This window comes from Rhinolophus ferrumequinum, assembly GCF_004115265.2.
Source record: "Rhinolophus ferrumequinum isolate MPI-CBG mRhiFer1 chromosome 13 unlocalized genomic scaffold, mRhiFer1_v1.p Super_scaffold_3, whole genome shotgun sequence".
NCBI classification, from domain to species: Eukaryota; Metazoa; Chordata; class Mammalia; order Chiroptera; family Rhinolophidae; genus Rhinolophus; species Rhinolophus ferrumequinum.
In genome coordinates, this window is record NW_022680356.1 from 3,442,878 (window position 1) to 3,464,518 (window position 21,641).

Genomic DNA, 21,641 nt, shown 5'->3' on the forward strand with positions numbered 1-21,641 from the left:
AAATCAGTGGGATCCTCGGGGTAAAGACCCCCCCGCCAGGATAACAGGCTTGACCAGACAAAAAATGTGTTTAGAAAATGGAGGCCTTTTCAATAAAAGCAAGTAAAAAAAAAAAAAAAAAATTAGAAAAAGCTTACGCACAGTACGGTCCCACTGCCTCTTTTACAATGGCAATTTTAGATGCTGTGTCTAGTAAAACATTGGTGGCTCAGTGGTAAAATTCTCGCTTGCCATGCAGGAGGCCGGGGTTTGATTCCCAGCCTCCCCATTAACCTTATAGTACAAAAACAGTTTGATAAAGGCCATATAATTGAATCTACTTCACCTTAAAATTCGCCCATTTTTGTAATTAAGAAAAAATCGGAGAAATAGAGATTGTTACAAGATTTTAAAAAAGTAAATAAAACTAGCCTATAAAAAGATATCAGTGGCGAGTCTTTCCTCAAGACATGACAAATAGCCCCAACTTGTGTCAGAAGTTTGTTAGTAAAGCAATTGATAACACCAGAAAACAGTTTCCTTCTGTTTACATCATTCATTATATGGATAACATTTTGTTGGCCTGTAAAAAGGAAGGGGTGTTGTTAGCTTGCTTTGTAAATATGAAAGAAAACCTTCTGGCCTCAGATCTTATTATTGCACCCGAAAAAGTACAGAGAAGTGAGCCTTATTCTTACTTGGGATTTCAGTTGTTTGCTCAGTATTTCACTCCACAAAAAATAGAGCTTAAAAAAGATCATCTTAAATCTCTTAATGATTTTCAAAAGTTGTTGGGAGATATTAATTGGCTGCGCCCTTCTTTGGGATTAACTACTGGAGATCTTAAACCACTGTTTGAAATTTTAAAAGGAGATTCTGATCCGACCTCCCCCAGGTCTCTTACTGAGCCTGCACGAAAGGCTCTCTCTAAGGTTGAGAAAGCCATTCAGCAAAAAATTCTCTTTATTTTGCCAGCAATTCTCTATCAATCATGTTACTGGCATTCCTTACAATCCACAGGGGCAAGGGATTGTTGAACGCACTCATGACACATTAAAAGTCAATTTACAAAAAAAAAAAAAAAGGGGGAGTTATATCCCCTGATGCCTCATAATTACCTGTCTCATTCTCTCTTTATTCAAAATTTTTTGACCTTGGATGCCCATGGTAAGAGTGCTGCAGAGCGCTTTTGGCATCCTTCCACTGCCACTCAGGCTTTGGTCAAATGGAAAGACCCACTTACGGGCTCTTGGCAAGGCCCAGATCCAGTCCTCATATGGGGCCGAGGGCATGTTTGTGTTTTTCCACAGGATGCAGAAGGCCCTCGGTGGCTGCCAGAACGATTGGTGCGACATGTGGACCCTCTACCTGCTGATGACATTGATGACCCTCAGCAATACAGAAGAAGACCAGACATATTGGGCCTATGTACCTGATCCACCAATCCTCCACCCTGCTGTATGGGAAGGTCCTGAGATTCCAGTTTATGTCAATGATACTCACGCCCTAGGACTGCCTTCTAATGGACACATAAAACAACATTTGGAAAGTTTTGTAAATCAGGCACTCCCTGCAGTCAGGTGACTGATTTACAAGACGGGACTAGAGACTGGTCTAAAAAACTGTTAATGTATCTGCTTGTGTTCCTTCCCCATATACACTTTTGATTGGAAATATTAATGTACACTTTGTAGAAAATCAATTTAATGCTTCCTGTAATAATTGTTCTTTAACAAATTATATTTCTTGGGTGCCGTTAGGAACTAATGTTATGATACTTAAACAACCATCTTTTGTTATGCTTCCTGTTAATATCTCTGGACCTTGGTATACTAAAAGAAATTTGGCATGATGCTAATGTGTTTTTAGATATGTTTCAGCTTCATGAGAAAATTCAAAATATGAGAGAAGCTGAACCCTTGAAATTTGATGCAGCCCAGGCTGCTTCTGAGTTTATTGATGCTCTTAGAAATGCTATGCCATCTATGCCTCATATTACCCATTCTGTTATGATTTTTCTTACATTGGGCATCTGTGTCTGTGTGATTCTGTGCCTACTCCCCATCTTCAATAAATGTTTCATCAACAGGATGTTAGACTTGCGAGCTGACATCCATCAGCTTGAGCTTAAGACAAGGCCTTAAGTCTCTCTCTCCCCCTTGTATGTATTGGGACGGGTTAGCCAATGACGGGTAAATCCTGGGAGGTCCTTCAACACCTAAGACAGGGCTTGTATTAAAAAATACAAGTTCCAAAGACGGGTTAATTGATGAGACGGTCCCGGGGTGCCTAAGACAGGCACCGTCACCTTATATCTCCTGTAATATGGATTTTGCTTCAATAAAATAAAAAAGGGGGAGATGTGGGGAGCCATAATTTCTTGTTATTCTGAAGCCTTGCAAACTGGCTCAGTTGTTATCTTTGCCTGCGACTGAAGGGTGTTTACAAGTTGCTGAGGAATGTGGTGGGAATGGCCGGTTTCTCGGACACAGATCACTGATGGCTATCAGGATAATTGATAGGCTATGTTATGGGATAATTGCTTTGGGGAGTTTTTAGTGATTTGTAGTGTCTATGTTAAAGTTAAAAATTTACGTTCAATGATGTAATGCATTTCTGTAACTGCTAAGCTGCATGTACTCTGATGGTATAAATTGGTGAAGGAGAGTAAACTCAGGGCTTCAGCATCACTGGAGACCGATCGATCGCATCATCAACATTTGTGTGAGTGTCTTTGTTCATTCCCACTCCCCCTTTCGGGCTTTTCGTTGATTTGTGGCTGCTGGTCAGCCTCAGGGCTCCGATAGCGAGGGCCTTGGCCTTCGATGGCCCACATTAAAGCGTGCCGCTGACTTTTAGTGCCTGTGTGAGCCACGGGCACGCACGTGTTTCTGAGCTCACAAGTGCGGAGCCGGCCCAGCTCCCGCAGTGTGTGCTGCAGCCCCTGAGGGGCAGGTCTGGGCCCCGGGCTCCTCGGGGCTCCAAGCCAGGCGTGCCGATGCTCCCCGTGTGAAAAGAGCAGATGGAGCCCCTTTAAAATATGTCGGGGCCGCCTGGCACGTCTGCCACCTGGTGCCTTTGGGTGTTAAAACAGGGCAAAGTGACCTTTGGACGGGGCCTGGGCAGCCTCGTGGCCCATGGAATGTTCGGCCATAAAGAGAAAGGAAACCCTGCCATGCACTGCAAGGTGGACGGACCCAGCGGTGCTGCTGGTCTCCGCGGCGTAAGTCAGACGGAGAAGGGCAGATGCTGCCTGGCGTCGCTTACGTGTGTCACCTGAAAACACTGGAATTCACAGAGGCAGAGAGACGGTGGCTGGGGAGGGCTGAGGCCTGGTTGCACGAAGGGTACAGCGTTGCCGTCTTGTGGGCCCAGAAGCCTCGCAGCCGATGTGCAGCGTCCTGACTGCAGTGACCGGCTCTGCTGCGTCCTGGGAAGTGCCTCGGAATGAATGTCAGGTGTTCTCGTCACAGAAAATGGTGTCGGCGCGTGAGGAGGTGTGGGTCGCTTAGCGGGCCTGCCTCCTCCTCTCACGTGGGTGCATCCGCCCTCGTGTGCCCCCTAAACACGTACAGCTTTCACTGAAAAGTGTGTGAAGCCCAGTCCCAGAGGAGCTGGCGGACGCACAGACTCTCGACCGAGCCCTGGAGACCGCTACTTGACGGGCAGTTTAAAGCCACCGTCCCACTGAGTCTTCCTCTGACAACTCTGTGCTGAGGAATCCAGCCCCTCCTTAAGTCTGGCTGTTCAGGACAGCTGGCCCAGGTGCCTAACTTTGCAACAAGAAAGGTGCCCGCAGCCTGCGAGGGGCAGGGCTCATTCTGCGTGTCCGTCACACACGGCCCCCCTGCAGCTCTCTGCACTTCCTGGACTTGTATGTTGGTTTCCTTCATCAGGTTGGGGAAGTTTTCAGACATTATTACTTCAAATATGTTCTCAATCCCTTGCTTGCTCTCTTCACCTTCTGGTATTCCTATGATGCGCATGTTGTTGCGCTTGATGTTATTCCAGAGGTCTCTTAGGCCATCCTCATTGTTTTTTATTCTTTTTTCTTTCTGTTGTTCCGTTTGGGTGATCTCTGCTACCTTGTCTTCTAAGTCGCTGATTCGATCCTCTGCTTCATCTAGCCTGCTGGTAATTCCTTCAAGTGAGTTCTTAATTTTGGTAATTGTGTTCTTTAGTTCTAACTGGTTTTTCGTTATGATTTCTACATCCTTCTTTATGTTTTCTCTAAGCTCGTTTGTTATGATTTCTACATCCTTCTTTATGTCTTCTCTAAGCTCCTTAAACATTCTTATCACCAGTGTTCTGAACTCTGTCTCTGAGAGGTTGGTTACGTCTGCTTCATTTGGTTCCAGTTGTGGAGGCTTCTTCTGTTCTTTTATTTGGGACGTGTATCTTTGTTTCCCCATTCTGGCTGACTCTCTGTGTTTATTTTGATATATTAGGTAGATCCCCTAGAGTTCTTAGTTCTTGCTAGGTTATCTTATGTAGTATGTGTCCTTTATATTTGACTAGCACCACGTCATCCTCCTCTGTGTGTGCTCCAAAGGTGAGTCTTGTGTTGTGTACACTGTCCCGTTCAAGAAGATCTTTAATTGCTTCCCGCTAGTGAGCAGGTGGGGTCAACTCCTGGGCTGACCCGCCGTGAGACTTGGCTCTGCCCCCCGCAGGGCGCTCTGCTGCGTGAGGGTTGACCACCCCAATGTGATTTGGCCTCTATGGGCTCCAAAGCCTGCAGAGAACCCCCTCTAGGTGTGTGACCTGCAGGTTTGGTCTGGAGTTGGCCCCCAGATATGCTGAGTTCATGCCTCCCAAGCTGGGCCCCGGCAGGGAAGTCCCAGAACAAGGCAAATCACCAAGCACAGCAGCAACGACAACAGCAAAGAAAAAAAAAAATCAAGTACATTCACATGCAAAAAAAAAAAAAAAAAAAAAAAAAAAACAGTCGATAACCCCCGCTCGACACAGGCAAAGATATCAAAGATATAAGACAAAACAAAACAAAACAAAGCAAAGCAAAACAAAGCAAAACAAAAAGCAGCGACCGTCTCGGCCTAAGCCCACCAAGCAATGACCAGGTTGTCCTCTGCTGTACCAAAGAGCCCCCTGCTTATTGCGCAGGCAGAGCCGGTCACCTGGTGCCCAGAGAGACTTTGGGACTGCAGACTTAAATGCGTGGGCCTGAGGGGTCTGGATGATAGTTTTTACAATGTCAGTGCAGTTTCTGCCCTTGCCTGCACATATGCACACTGAGAGTGGCACCACCAGATACGTGACCAGTACTCTTGAGTCTTAAGGCACCTCTTCAGTGTGTGTGTATGAGTGCGGGCGGGAGATTTCTGATCTGCTGAAAGCCCAGAGCTGCGCCTGCCTCACTGCTGATCTCCGGGTGTGTCTCTGCAGCTGCACCCGCCCCGCCCTAGGCAGGCCAGGAAGGGTGGGGGCTGGGGATGGAGGGGTCTTCACTCTCCCAGCCCAGCCGTGCGTCGCCCTCTTCCCGCAGGCCAGAAAAGGTGGTGGCTGGGGGTGGAGGCGTCTCTTCTCTCCTAGCGCAGCCAAAATCACACACACTTCCCAGTCTCCCTGGGTCAGGGCTGCCCGTCAGGCTTCCCAAAGCCTGAGCATTACGGCTCCTCTGTAATCTGAGACCACTCCTCAGTTCAGGGGCCGGTTTAAGTCTCTGGAAGGGCGGAGTAGGATTGGAAGAGCGGGGCGGGGGAGGGGCCCAGGTATGGAGTCTGTGCTCCTTGTTCACAGTAGGGCGCCCTGGCCGGTTTCCCGGCGGGAGAAATCAGCCGTGGGATGCAGGGAAAGAGCCCACCCCCGGTCTCTGCGCTCTCCGCTCCGCCCTGGGCTCCTGTGCGTGCCCGGCACAGCAGGTTCCGCCGCCGCGGCTTCCAGTCCCAGTCTCTGGAAGGGCGGGGTAGGATTGGAAGAGCGGGGGGGGGGGGCCCCAGGTATGGAGTCTGCTCCCCCCGTCCGCTGCAGGGCGCGCCGCCTTCCCGGCGGGAGAGATCAGCCGTGGGACGCAGGGAAAGAGCCCACCTCCTGGTCCCCGCGCTCTCCGCTCCGCCCTGGGATCCTGTGCGTGCCTGGCACAGCGGTTCTCGGTTTTCGCCCCCGCCAGCTGAGGCTCCGTTGGGGGCTGGGCTCTCCCGCCGCTGCCGGCCGGGCGTTTTCACGCCGCTCCTCTTTTTCCTTCCCCTGCTCGCCCAATTAGCGCACCTTCAATTATTTCTTAGCTTCAAGTAATCCACGAATCTCCCCGCTATTCTGTGTGATGAGCGAAAAGTTCTTTGATGGGTTATAGGTCCCGTTTGCAACAAGATCCGGAGGAGAACTCAGAAAGTGCGCCCTGCTGCCGCCATTCCTATGACGTCACTCCAGTTACAGTATTTAAGTTAAACAAGAGACTTTACTGTAGGAATGTGGCCTTTAAATAACACCTTTAAAGAGGAGACCTTACTTGGGCGTTGTGTAAATACACACAAAAATAATCACATAAATAAAATAAATTTCTACTCATTTTAATTTAATAGAGAACATATATATGAGATGCTGTTTAGACTAATCCGATCAAAAGTACACTTGAAATTGGTCTACTTAATAGACACAATTTCAGAAGGGTGAGGTGTGATCTGATTCCTGCAAAGAATCAAACAAGTCATATTTTACAGTGAATGCATTACTTTTCAATCCTTAGAAAAACAGCCCTTTATACAAGTTTAATCAGCTTTTTTTTTTTTTTTACTTTAATGGATTTTTTCCTTTATGGATTTTTCACCTTAATGGTTTCTTGCACTTTTAAAAAATTAATCTTAAGGTGTGTTCTAGGCTATTTCTCAGCACAGAACCTTAAATACATAAAATGATGATAGTGGTCCTATCACGTCACGTGAAAATTCTACTGTCAGCAACAATAACAAAAACTATTTTCTTGTCTGTATCATGACTGAAACATTTATATGTGTATGGACACAAAGATTACAGAAAATCTGATTTAAAAAGTATGCCCTAGAGCCAGTTTTCAAATTTAGTTTCTGATTCATGACTGAAGAATTAGAAAAAAACAAAAAGAATATATAATTATTTAATTGTAACTTCATATTCTTTCTAGAAATGAGGGAGGTCCAATTTTTGAAATATTCGAGTGGTTGTAGTTAGTCTACTTAATTACGAAATGTATGGGAATATTTCAAACTATACCTCAAGTATCCCAGTCTAAAGTTTTCTTGTTTAATCCTTCCTTCTGAAAGGTATCCTCTCACTAAATGACCGAAACGGGGCTGACGATAATGTCCAGAACCTAATAGTCCAGAACCTAATAATGTCCAGAACCTAATAGACGTTGTCGTGTGGTGACAACGATAATATGACATCCAATGCCTTTACACATTCAGGTGTGAAGACAAATCTGTTGGCCGTCATATTTTCCAATATTTGCAGAGACTGTTATCCATAACACTTTTTTGTCAATAGCTTCATAGAAAAGGGCTTATAAAATGAATAATGTGACAACATTACTAAACAGGCCTTGTAAAAACAACAACCCAATGCCAGGTGAAGGGAGAGGCCTGTCATGAAACACTTTTAATTACCATTAATCAATAATATATAAAATGCAAATCACATTTTTACATGACTTGAATTAGGGAACTACAAATGTAACGTTATTTTCTTTTCCCCAAAGCCCTTTTCCTAAATATTTACATCGATTATCTTTATGTTTATTTCTAGGTGAGGATTGTGTTCAGGTAGTAGAAGTAGCTTGAAGTCCAATATTAAGGAGGAGAATGCTCCTGCAAGTTTATTTATACTTTTCCATTTATCAAAAACATAGAAAGGTGAGAAAATTACACACAGGAAAAGAATGTATCCACAAACTTTAATTCAGGGAGTTTCACTAAAAGGGTTTTCTCCTAACCGGTAGTTCTCAGACTATGTCCCATAGAATCTAAGTTTCCACTGGGGACCCCGCAGGATCCCAAAGTCTCAGAGTCTCCATCTCTCCCTTAGCTGGGCAGCTCTACTTGTCTATATTTTATATAATATAGTTTCATGCAAAAAAATTTTTAAAAGAACCGTATTAGACTGAAAAATAAATATTTTTCAAGTCAGAAAGTCACTGATTTAGTCAAAGTCCATAATTTTACATAACAGGCAACCAAGGCGCAGAGAGATTAGAGGTCACCTGAGGTCACAAAACCAATGAGCTGCGGGCCAGGAATGGGCTTGAGGATTTCTGACTGAGGTTAAAGTAACACGCCAGGTACTTCCTGGCAGGTACTTCCTGGCCAGGTACTTCAGGAAATTTCCATCAATTTCTGACTCCAAAAAAATGAAAACGTAAAACTTTGTCATGTAGTTCAACAATATTGAGGAATGAGAAACAAAATAGTAACTTTCTAAATAATTATAAGCTTTAAAGTCATGAATAAAAATAAACTGAGACTGATACCAGAACTCCGATTAATAGCAGTCAATACACTCAGTATATAAAGCACAAACATTCCTCAACACGGGACACAGAACTTGAAGGAGAAAATCTTTAATTATAGAAAGCAAACTCAAACTGAGGAAATTCTTCCTTAAAGGAACTTTTCTTTTCCTGAAAATAAAACCTGGTTGACCAATATCAACCAACAAATGCATTGACCACGTTGCGGTTATCTATAGCAAAACTTATCCCACAAAAGAGATTTCTCTTTATCTTCTAGCACACTTCTGTCCAACCTCACATCATCACAGCTGTGCCATAAGTCTTTCCAGCATTCTGTCATGATTGGGAAACGTATCTCTGTATCTTGATGGAGTGGCGCTTTTTCATCTCTCTTATTCAGGCTTGCATGATTGGGCAAACCAACGCCCCACAAGGGGATAATTTCTACCTAGGAACAAAGGCATTGAGTTTAAAATAAACCATTTCTCAGTTTACCTAGAAATACTAAAAAACTAAACACGTCTTTCCTACCAAAAATTAATTAAAGAAAAAATGTCCACAAGCATATTCTCTTGCATAGCTTCTGCATTTACACTCTTTCATCTTCTGATTTTTCTGGAGACAACTAATGAGAACATTTGAAGTATGTATCATGCTGAACAACTTACAGAAGCATTAGACATACACTTTCCTTTTGTACGCAGTATTCCAATGTCAGCACTTCGAAGCACTGAGACCCTATATGACCAAAAGGCTGTCTCAAAATACTTGGCTCTGCTGTGCTATGTTACGATGAAGTTAAATGAAAACACAAGGTTGAAACCTCAGTCAGCCCAGGCCTACGCTGTTTTTCTCGACATTAAGCGGGCCATAAAAACACCATCAAAATTACAAACCAATCTGCATTGACAGAAGTGGCTGTTTTAGAAGGTGATGTCAACATTATGGCAAATGACACAACAAGGTTGCATCTCCTCTAACATCTATAACTAGCTGGACATCTATAGTCCAAAAGAGGTTCCTCTGCCCCACACACTAGGACGCTTAAAGATCCCACATCGGTAAAAGGAAGGAGGGTGTACGGGAAGTGAAAGGGAGGCAGGTGGGGATAGGCCCATACCTGGTTCCAGGTGGACAGGCTGAGCCTGCAGCCCCAGCAAAGGCAGTAGCAGAGGAGGGGTTGGGGCGCAGCCCCCACGTCACAGCCCAGGGGAGGGTAAGAGGGGCAGCAGCAGCATCCCCCCACCTCTATAAGAATCCCAACCCTCCCCAGCTGCAGCAGTGCTGGCACCACCAGAGACCAGTAGCAGCAGCAGAAATACTTTTCCAGCCTCCACCCACAGCACAGTGCTACCAGGGCCACAGGGAACCAGGAGGGCTCAGTGGGCTCAAGACAGGCTCTCCTCAACCAGCCCCTTCCCCTGTTCCCTCCCACGGTGCTGGTGCCCAGAGACCCTGGTGATCTGGATACAACGGCAACACCCATCACCCTGGTCACCCAGGCCAGCACTCCCACACTCACAGCTAAGCCCCCACACCGGGACCCCCCAGGCTCAAGTAGCACCAGTGAGAGAAAACAGAAACTGTGCTATTGCATCAGCTACTGAAAAACAAAACAAAGACGTCTAATTATCTACCTGCTGAATTGCTCGAATCAAAATGTACTTAAATAAGAAAGTGTTCACTACTACAAATGAGCCTGCAGAGGAACAAGCCATCCAGCAGCATGAACAACCAAGGTAACACGGTAACACCGAGACAATGACACTTCTCCAGAAACCAAGTCAAAGTCACGGAAGATTGTGATCTACGTGATAGAGATTTCAAAATAGCAGCCATGAAGAATCTCAATGAGATACAAGAAAACTCAGAAGGCAGTTCAATGAGTTCAGGAGTAAAATTAATGAACAGAAGGAGTACTTTATCAAAGAGATGAAAACTATAAAAAAGGTCCAAACAGAAATCCTGGAGCTGAATGAAGAACTCAAGAAATGAGATCAAAAATGGGTATTTTACTACCCTATGATCCAGCAATTCCACTCCTAGGTATCTATCTGGAGAAATCCAAAACTCCAATTCAAAAATCTTTATGCACTCCTATGTTTATTGCAGCACTATACACAATAGCTAAGACATAAAAACAACCGAAATGCCCATCGGTAGATGACTGGATTAAGAAACTGTGGTACATTTATACAATGGAGTATTACGCAGCCATAAAGAAGAAAGAAATCTTACCATTTGCAACAACATGGATGGACCTAGAGAACATTATGTTAAGTGAAATAAGTCAGACAGAGAAAGATAAGTACCATATGATCTCACTTATATGCGGAATCTAAAGAAAAGAATAAGTGAATGAACTAATCAGAAACAGTTTTGGAGACAAAGAGGAAAAACTGAGGGTTGCTAAATGGGCGGGGGGGTGGGGGGTGAGGGGATTGGAGGGCAGTCGGTGACCACAGGATGGCCACAGGTTTGAAAATTAATCTGGGGAACGTAATTTAGTGGTTACCAGAGGGTAAGGGGGTTGGGGGGTGGGAGCTGAGGGTAAGGGGGATCAAATATACGGTGATGGAAGGAGAACTGACTCTGGGTGGTGAACACACAATGTGATATATGGATGATGTAATACAGAATTGTACACCTGAAATCTATGTAATTTTACTAACAATTGTCACGCCAATAAATTTAAAAAATAAAAAAAATTAAAAAATGGATATTTTAATAACTATTACACAAAGAAAACAAGTTGCTATTAAAGACGCCATATCATTGCCTCCTCAGTCATCAATTATTCAAGTGATGCCAAGATGTACAGATATAAGTGAACTTCATTTTAAAAATTCAAATATTGATCAATTTACCTCTTTAGAAAATGTACTATTGCTTAGCAAGATATTTTATTTTATTATTATGACTTTTTAAGCATGACATTTTAAATCATCAAAATAAAAAAATGCTGTAAATAAAATAGAAATTAAGGATGTATTATCATGTAAAAAGATGACAACTTTTAACTTAGAAAGACAAATTAATCTTTCCAGTGTTACAAGTTTGCTGAATTCATAAAAAGGATTTACCTCGGTTTCACTGAAATAAGAAACATCCACATATAGTTAGTGAATGTCAATCATTCACTTACACTTAGGTGTGGCAAAACTGGGCTGTAGGAAAACTGAAATTGTTAAAAGCCATCACCAAATTAAAAACAATGCAGAAGTAAGCCAAAGCATCTCAAAGCATACCGTTCATTGATAGGCAATAATATTTCATTTGTAAAATCTAATTTAAAAGCAGCTTTTCCAGAAATTTAAAATGTGTCGGTTAATTACATTTATTGAATACAGTCAATGACAGGTAGCTCTTAAAACGTGAGAGATGCAGGGACTTACAAAAGATTGTAAAATTTCTGTCTCCTTTCTACATTAGCACACATAATTATGCCTTTTACGTTGTGTGCATTAGTCAATGAAACAACTCAGAATCTCACCAAGTTAAGAACAAGAATTATACTGGAAATCTGAAACCCAAAGGAGAGAAGATAACATAACTAACCTTCATCTAGTTGGTCAACGTGCCATTATTAGGAGTCTGTGGGGTTGACGTAAGAATCACCAACTGTTCTCTTGGAGCGAGATTTCCTCGAGGTAGGAACCAATCATTTAGCCTTCCAGTGCAAGGTGGCAGCTGGACTGGCCTCCTACGATCGGTGCTGAGTGAAGTGTTCTGTGGTGCCTTCATGAGAAGCTGGGTTCTCATCTCTGCCAGCCTGTCATTAGTACTGTGAAGATTGTAAGAACAAAGCCTTAGTATTCTATTTTTCCCTAATGATTTGCATTTTTTCACGTTGCCGTAATAGTAAGTGGAATTGCCCATGAAACAAACACTGAAAATACGTCACGGCAGCCCTACCATGTACAAGGATAGGTTTCAAATTGTTCTAAACAAGTACATATGATTCCATGGGGATGCCAGACTGAGAAGTAATTCAAAGTAGGGAGGGGAGGAAAAGGGCTATCAGTGATGCCGACGGCTTAACAGATAATACTTGCTGCCTTCTGGAAGGGCTGAACCAATAAGATTCTTGAGGATTGCCATGAGACATACATAGTAAATGAGTTTAGAAATTTTTTTAAAATCCCACAAAGATATTTTCAAGCATTTGCTTTCACCGCCCTTGGGTAATCCCCTCATTACCCTGAAGAAATTAACCATTTGGCACTGAGGCATCATTTAGAACAACAGCCTCTGGGGGAGAACAAGAGAGCCTGGTTGGTGATCATACTGAACTGAAACAGCTCCGGAGGCATGTGGCTTATAACACTGTTACCAAAGCACTGGAGGTGGGATCTGCCCTTTCTGTCTTCCACACACCCCCGCAGGCTGACCACCTTATTTTTTAGCCACTTTGTCGGTTATACTACCCTTCACCCCTATGTTAACCTTCTCCTGTATTTCACACGTATGCCTTTGTGTAGATCAGAAAGGCTAGAAAAAAACAGCTTGTCTGAAAGCGACCTCTAGAGGTAATAACACAGAGCACAATCGAGAAAGTACATTTACCAAGTGCCAGAATATGCAGAGTACTTAACCCTTTGGGTTTAAGTTGTTATCTTATAATAAATAGTTACCTCATTAAAAACTATTAGGGGAATTCTGACAAGAAATTTTATAATAAATAGCGCTGTCTATGTTATAAAGCTTCAAAAACACTTTGCTTCAAGACGGGTAGATCAGATAAACTCTATGAAAACCGCGAGAAGGAAAAACACAGTCATGTGAAACCAAAAATGGGGAGAGATGGAAATGTCCTGAACTAAATAACGTTTTAAAAGTAATTTATTCACTAACATCATTTTCCAAAATTATACTATTTAGTAAGCTTTCACTTCCTATTAATCTCGGGAATCTGCCTGGATAAAAATTATACTTTAGAGGCAAATTAATGAGCTCAATTGATTTTCTCTGACTTTGTTTGGACTTACTTGTTGAGTTTGTTTTCCAATGATGTTCTAAGTTTTAATTCCTCTAGGTAGAGGCGCTTACATTCTTCCAATTCTATTTTAAAAGAATCTCGAGAAGTTTTCACTTTGGGGAGTTCAGATTCCCGACGTTGAATTCTGACCTCCATGTCACTTATGGAAGCGTCATCATGGTCATTTAGTGGGTCTACATTTTCTTGAGATGCTGCTTGTTCCTAAAGCCAACAAAAAGGATACATTTAAATAATTATAAACTGAATAATTACAGTCTATTTGTATTCTTTAGTTTTAAGTCAATGATTTGGAGGGCAATTTAAATGTGAAAAAAGCTGAAGTTTAAAATATTTATCATCAATATGGAATGAAATAAATCTGAATTATGAAAATATTTTGAATCATCTCATCTGACTATTCCAATAAGAGAATCAATTTTAAATTTTAAAAATTGAACAATATGACTTAATAATCTAAGAGTATGGTGCAATTTTTAAATCACCCTTTTTCTTTATTTCCTAATAGTCTCGTTTTATATCAACTGGTCTTAAAAATAAAATGATTTTCCAGAAAGAATGATTCTCAAAGATCAACTGAGTGATAATAATGATGGAAACTGAAATATTAAAAAGGAGAAGCAAATACCACCTTAGTTCCAGAAATCTAAAAAAGAAAAAAAAATTCTTGCTGTTAAGGGGAGTAGAATAATCACATACAGTATGTATATCTAAAACGTAATTTGCAGTGAAATGAATTAAGACATGTTAAAAATCAATGAATTAACCTGTAAAAATAGATTTTAAAATTTTTTTCTACTATATCCTGTATTGCTCAGTCTTCAGTATCCCAGAATTTAGTGTTCTGCTTCACTCTTTTCTACCACATTCGTGACTATATGAATTTTGAGGTTTAATAATTTTTGTCTCCACTTTTTATTCTCTAGTTTTTCACATGACTTTTGTACTCTTTTCATAGATAATAACTCCTGTTTAAGATTGATTTTCTTCAAGATGTAGACATCTTTTTTTAAAAAACTTTTTAAAACAAATTTTTTTAAAAACAATTGGGGAACAGTGTTTTTTCCAGGACCCATCAGCTCTCTGTCAAGTAATTGATTCCAATCTAGCTGTGGGATGCGCAGCTCAGCTCCAAGTCAAATCATTCTCTTCAATCTAGTAGTTATGGAGGGTACAGCTCACTGACCCATGCGGGAATCGAACCGGCAACCTTAGTGTTATGAGCACTGCACTCTAACCACTGAGCCACCCGGCCGGCCGCCCACTGGGGGCTCAGCTCCAAGCTCCAGCCATTGTTTTCAATCTAGTTGTGGAGGGTGTAGCTAACTGGTCCATGTGGGAATCGAACCAGCGACCTTGGTGTTATGAGCACAATGCTCTAACCATTAAGCCAACTGGCCACCCCCCAGATATACATTCTGAAGATGCAGTTTCCAGTTTTGCTGTGAGATCATCATTCTGAATGAGTAAGATAGTATAATTTGGTTATGAAGGAAGTTGACTGAGAATAGTCTAACCCCAAACCAGTATCAACTTTTGAAATAAATTCAGTTGCAATAAAATGCCATCGATACTGTAGCAGAGTCTTAGAACGTGGAACCTTGAATTACTCAGAATGAAGAACAAGATAAAAGCACCAGGAGTCTCAAAAATGCACCTTTATTGTGATCGACTTTGCCACACAACATCTGCACTTGATTTTCTCCATTTCCTGAATGATTGATTCACGTCTTTCTTCTATAAAATGACCATAAGTCACCTCTGAGTTGATAGTCTCTCACCTGTTCCCCACTTTAACTCTCCATCATTTCTTAAGAAGTTGTAGGGAGTTACCAGTAACTCATCTTGAGTTACTTCCGCCTCCGTCAGCTACAAACGTTTCATGGTAATTTGAATTGCTTGCCAAGAAGAAATGATTCCCAAGGTTAAGGAGCAAGCACATCTCACACTGTGAATGTTTAGTGAGATGATCGCTACATTTTTTTCAACAACAAAATAATGTCTTAATTCAGTAATGAATATCTTGTAATCCTCTTTTACTTTCCACGATATACAAGAACATCCTAAACAGCAATAATAACAACAAATCTGCTGGAATTTCAGTGATACTGAGCTGGGTAGAACTACTTTCCTGTAGATACAATGCTTATTTGGTAAGATGAGGTGAGTGAACGTAGTGTTTTTAAAACATGGCTACAAATTCTTGTCATTTCTCCATGAAATTCCCTCCCTTTTAATATGTGCTGGCCTCAGTAAGTAACTGGATTCTAGTGCATGGAATAGGGCAGAACTGCTGTGAGAATGCTGTGCCTGAGGCAGAACATGTGATACAGCTCCCCTCTGACTTTCTCTCTCGGGAAGCTCGCCCTGAGAACCCAGCCACCATGTCGTGCAGAATGAAGCAGCCCAGGCCGCACCCTCAGGCCTCCTATAGATGTTCGCGCTGAGATGGCCCCAGAGGACGTCCCGGCCAAAAGCCCGCTTCACCTGCTACACGTGTGTGTTACAGCCTTTAGATGATTCTCATTCGCAGCTTCATGGCAACCCAGCTGATGCCAAGTGGAAAAGAAATGAGCTGGTCTCACTGAGCTTCACTCGACTGCATTACTTGTGAACAAAACAGATGCTGTTTTGAGCCACTAGCTTTTGAGTTGGTTTCCTGAGCAGCAATAAATAACTGGCATTGATACTGATATTCAAAATGGTGTGAGGCCACAAAGAAAAGCAATCTAAAACCTGTAGGGGTGCCTTTCCCCCAGGAGGTAGGTGGAACCCGAAAGGATGTGGAGAAGAGTGAGAATGACACCCACAAGGGCCCCCAAGAGACGTTATTGGGGGCTTGCTGCCCCTGAAGAGGCTGACAGCGAGGACTTCTCAGCTGGTGAAGAAAATGAGTCTGAAATCTGGATGAAAGTGGGCTCTTGCTATGAAGTAACAAAGTAAAATCCATGAGATACATGAGTTAACGAAAGACTATGAACTAACTGTAAAGGAACCAGGACTCATTGTGTTCAAATATCTGTTTCCCATTTACAGCCTCTCCCACATGTCCCGTTGTCAAATCACGCTAAAATGAAGAAACGGCTTCTGGGTGAAGATCAAATTCACTGTGCTCCCAGGAAGACATGGTCTAAGGACGAAGACAAGACTGTAAAACCCTTCCTCAAGACCTCGATAGGGTTAAGCTGGGGCCTTAAATTCCTGGAAGGATCTTCTGAGTATAAGAATTTTAAAGGCCTGGTCCTACAACAGCTACAGGAAGCCCAAGAGCTTATCTCAAAACAATTTATGACGGTGGCTTTTCTAATGGCATGAACTCCAATAAATTCACATGCAACTCCAAGTTTTTAGGATAATCAAGTAGCAAAAAACCAGCTTGTTACCTTGGACTAATAAAAACCAAGACAGTGAAAGGAGGAGGCCTGTGGGTCTTAGACATTTGGGTGGAGGAATGATGCTGAGGAAAGAGCTGCAAGCACAGGTCATTTCTTATGAAAAGGACAGAATAAAAGAGCACACAGAGGACAGCAAAGGGCCATGGAGAAGCATTGGCCTGGTTAGGACTAAGTCCTAATCAAAGAACGGACAGCACACATCAGGCTGTATTTCAGAATTGCTATGGACTAACGTGCCTTCCACTTTCCATTTCTGCAGGGGAAACTTCAGCAGTCGAGCAGAATGTTGGGTGTGTGGGTGGTAGATAACTTGTCTCTTTGATTCTCATGTTTGCATATTGAAAGGAATTGTCCTCAAGGGGCTTTATCCTAGAAACCAAAACCCAGGCCCTTCATCCCCATTTGCACCAGACTAAGATGGTAAAATCTTAGACTCAAACCTGAGCCTGATGCCATAAAATTGAGACTTGTGGCGAGTATTGTGTAGGGATGAGTGTATTTTCCATGTGAGAGGAATATAAAGAATTGTGGCCAGTGGGTAGATCAAGCTGGTTTTTAAATGTGTCCACAAATTTTGACATATTCATTGCATAAAAACAGTAGAATATGGGTCAACATTAGTGACTTGCTCCTAATGAACAGAAAGAGATTCCGTGTGATTTCCAAGACTCCTTCAGAAAGGGCAACACAGCTCCTGTTGGTTATGTCTCTGAGGATCTGAACCTTGGAACCAGCCCCGTGTTGTGGGGAGGCTCAGGCCACAGTGCGAGCCGGGTGTTCAGGTGTAGGTGTTCCCGCTGTCGGCCCCAGCTAGAGTGCCGACCAACAGTGGGCACCAACAACCGGACACATGGCTGAACAAACTTTCAAATGATTCCAGCCACCAGCCATTGAGCTGCCCCAATTGAAGCTGAGGGGAACAGAGACAGACGGCCCTGGCCACACTCTTCTTAAGTATGGATTTGTGAACCAAATAACTGTTGTTTATGTCAGTCACTGTTGTTTATTTCAGCCACTCCATTGGGGAGTTAAGGAAAAAATAGACGCACCTTCTGGATTAAAAAAAGAGATAATAAGAAACATAACTTATGCAGTATAAATTACAGATATCTTCTTTTATTGCCCTTTGCTGTATTGTGTTTTGCAACTATGTTTTACAAATTGAAAGCTTGTGACAATCATGCACTCAGCAAGTGTATGAACACCGCCTTTCCGACAAACTTGGATTATGTTTGGCATTTTTTAGCAATAAAGTACTTTTTAATTAAGGTATGTACACTGTTTGTTTTGACATAATGTTACCACACACTTAATAGACTACAGACTAGTGTAAAGTAAATTTATATGCACAATTCTTGTGATTCACTTTATTGGGTTACTAGCTGTATTGCCGTGGTCGGAACCAAATCTGCGGTATCTCCGAGGTGGGCCTTCAGTCTCCTCTATAGTGGAATCTAAGCAATGTGGAGACCGACTTACTAATGACACACAATGCGAATGAGAAGCAGCAGTGAATACAAGGAAGACGTAAGACGTTTTCCAAGGGTCCCCTCAATGACAGCGAGGCCGGTGTGCATCTTTAGAAGCTGCCCTCGACTTACGGGATACGGAGGACTGGCAAGGAGACACATGGTTCATAGTGCGATAGTTGGAAAACTAGAAATAGCCAGTTAGTAACCACAATCAAGCCTTTTTCCTGATTTCCATTCCCTAAAATTCTAAAGGAGGTAGGCAGCTTTCAATATTGATTCATCAATCTAGTACTCAATCTTCACCTCCTTTTCCTCGGTGAGGAAATAGAGAGCATTATGGAATCATTTTTAATCGCAGTAGTAAAACAATCATAGTCTCCTCTGGCACTATTTAAATACAATTTCTCCTTTACCTTACTTCAAACTTGTTTGTATGGGAAGGGAAGACCATGTCTTCTGTATCTTACACCGAAATGCTTCTCAGTATCACACAAATAGGCTTTGAAATTTTGTAATTCACATCACTAATCTATTATTTGTTTCTGATTGATTTCTTCCTGATTTTTAACAGCTGTACTCTTGGATGGGATGAAATATTTATTCCATTAATTATACATTAAGCTAAAAGTACAACTATGCATCTCTACATAAGGAAAAGAAGTAGATACAGGGAGCTGTGTTTCTGAGAATGTAGGATCTATGCCAAGAACAAGATTGGCACCAGTGTTTTAGAAAAGAACCAGATCAAACAGAATCTACTTTTCAATTGCAAGATGATGGATTAGAGAGATTTCTAAAGAGGAAAGCAGACGGTCCAGGTTTCATCTTCTCCTTCCTAGACAGTGAAATCTATGGAAGAGTCTATGGATTAGGAGATAAACAAAATGAAGAAAGTGGTCCACCAAGTATCAGATCCTATTACCGACATTCGATGGAAATGGGACTGAAAGGGAGGCACTGGGTTAAAGATTAATGTTTTGAATGAAGAAAACAAAAGGAATGAGTCGCCTTTGTAAGCCTCATATCCCATCATGTAATAGAGTCACCAAGGCATAAGCAGGCCACAGGCTCCATCAAGAAGCAAAACATCTCCACAGAAGTGGAATCAAAGATATTCTACTACACTGACATTTTATTATTCCATAAGACATCTGGTAATATGCAAGATGACTCGGAAAGAGTTCTCATAACATTTGATTTGGTAATGGCATAAAGACAGATCTATAGATCAATGAATCAAAATTAAGGATCCAAAAATTAACCCTCATATATATAGCCAAGTGATTTTTGACAAAGGTGCCAAAAAATCCAATTGGATGTGAATAGTCTTTTGAGCAAATGATACTGGATCAACTGGATTTCCACATGCAAAAGAAAAAATTAGACCTCTACATCATACCATATATAAAAATTATCTCAAAATGTAAAAGCTAAAATTATAAAAGCTTAGAAGAAAGCATAGGTATACGTCTTCATGAAAGAGTTTGTAATTGTGTCTTAAGAAAAATAGATTAACTGGACTCCATTAAAACAAAATACTTCTGTGCTTTAAAGGACACCATTGAAAGACTAAAAAGGCAAGCTAATGAAAGGGAGAAATATTTGAAAATCCTATACCTGATAAGCCTGATATATACCTGATATATATCTAGGATATATAAAGAACTCTTACAATTCAACAAGGAAAAGACAATCCAATTTTAAAAAGGCAAAGGAATTGAATAAACAGTTTTTCAAAGAAGATATACAAATGGATAATAAGCATGTGAAAAGATTGCTCAACATCATTAGTCATCAGAAAAAAATACATCAAAACCACAATACGGAGCAAAGAGTGGTTCCCTAAGGCTAGGAAGAGTGGGAAGGGCAGACTGGTACACGGTGAAGGCCAACAGTACACAGATACTTTCCAGGGTGATGAAAATGTTGTAAAACTGATTGTGATGATGACTGCATAAAGCTTTGAATACACTAAAAGCCACTGCACACTTTAAATGAGTGAACTGCATGCTATGTTCATTATATCTCAATGAAGATTGGAGCCAGTGCTTTGGGGTCATGCAACGGTGTCCTCCTTGGCTTTCGATCACTAGCCAGGGTTGAGACATAGGAGAGGTAACAGTATGCCCTTTTATAGAAAAATGATATAGAAAAAAGCTGTCTTTTTCACTGTTTGCATCTGTAAAATTAAGAGAGAAATCTATATTGTACTGCTCAAAGCATTGAGTGGTTTATATTTCCCCAAATTAAGTGATTTCTGGATCCCAAACGGATTACAAATTACCTTCTGTTTTAACCTATTCATCTGAATATCCATTTCAGATTGACTGGGTTCTAAACCTCCAAGGAAACTAAGCTCTCCATTTTGATTGTCATGTAGCATCCTTGTATTCTGAAAGAGTGTCTTCAGTCTGCAGAATTGTAGAAAACGAGTAAGTCAAATTCTTTAAGAGTAAATATTTAATAATTATGTAAAGAGATATTATGTCTATCATACAAAATAAACAAATCTATAAATTATGATCCTCTCCTATTTGTTCCAGTATAATAGTTTGAAAGCATACTAATTAAATTATAATCTTTGGTAAATAACAAAACAATTGTGACACATATGATACAGACTTAATATTGTAACAATGTAAGGTTCTTATAATTAAAGTATTATTAATATCCACTTAAGATTGTTAGTATCAAACAATTAACCTATTATTAAATATCAGCTATAAACCAGAGATCAGTATCCAAGGTGAAGAAGGAAAGTGTAATATATGTGGGTGTTTTGAAAAGACACAAAAGTACCATTCAGTGCCTACTGACCACAGTCTACCAGAAGAAAAGAAAGTACGTACCAACAAGAGATCCTTCAAAATAGAAAGAGAACCGGAAAGAAAAATCTGAAGTCTGAGTGGAGGGGAAAGGAAAGAGGCAGGGCTTTAGAAGAAAGGAAATTGGAGAGATAATGTGTAACACGCTCTTCAAGTCTGTTTTGAGAAGAGATCTTTGCTAGCACAATGTTAATAAAATGTGAAGAATACAAAACAATGCAGAGAAAGACAGTGACATGAGGGAAAAAACGCTGAGGAGAATCAGAGAAAAAACTTCCTTCAGTAAGCAGCAAGTAAACAGAAAGCAAGCCACGTGCGGGCTTCCCAGACGTTGGGAAAGATTCCCTTATTATCTGAGTGAGATGATTACTCATCTCATTCTTCTTTAAGTTATACATCTGCTTTGGTATGTATGACATATTTTATAACTGAAAAATGTAGAAATAACATAGAAGCCAAATCAATAACAATTCTGATGTTGTTAAACAATACCACAGACAGGTTTTTAGACATTAAACTGTTAGAATGCCG

General features: G+C 41.4%; 1 protein-coding gene across 1 annotated transcript; it reads right to left on the reverse strand.

Moving 5' to 3' along the window:
- Window positions 1–6,286: 6,286 nt before the first annotated feature.
- Window positions 6,287–20,725, reverse strand: LOC117019265 (ankyrin repeat domain-containing protein 26-like). Its single transcript, XM_033100829.1, has 4 exons — window positions 20,570–20,725; window positions 13,411–13,622; window positions 11,981–12,206; window positions 6,287–8,312 (listed from the first exon to the last, which is right to left on the reverse strand). The coding sequence occupies exons 1-3, from the start codon at window positions 20,666–20,668 to the stop codon at window positions 11,987–11,989; spliced, it is 531 nt and encodes a 176-aa protein (XP_032956720.1). The 5' UTR covers window positions 20,669–20,725; the 3' UTR covers window positions 6,287–8,312; window positions 11,981–11,986.
- Window positions 20,726–21,641: the final 916 nt, after the last annotated feature.

What these genes read in the sequence shown, in the direction of transcription:
- LOC117019265 (XM_033100829.1), bottom strand. Translation starts at nt 20,668, where the DNA reads ATGCTACATGACAATCAAAATGGAGAGCTTAGTTTCCTTGGAGGTTTA. An exon ending in TGAATAGGTTAAAACAGAAG is followed by an intron (nt 13,623 to 20,569) that starts GTAATTTGTAAT and finishes TGTTGGCTTTAG; the next exon opens with GAACAAGCAGCATCTCAAGA. An exon ending in TTGGAAAACAAACTCAACAA is followed by an intron (nt 12,207 to 13,410) that starts GTAAGTCCAAAC and finishes CAATCTTCACAG; the next exon opens with TACTAATGACAGGCTGGCAG.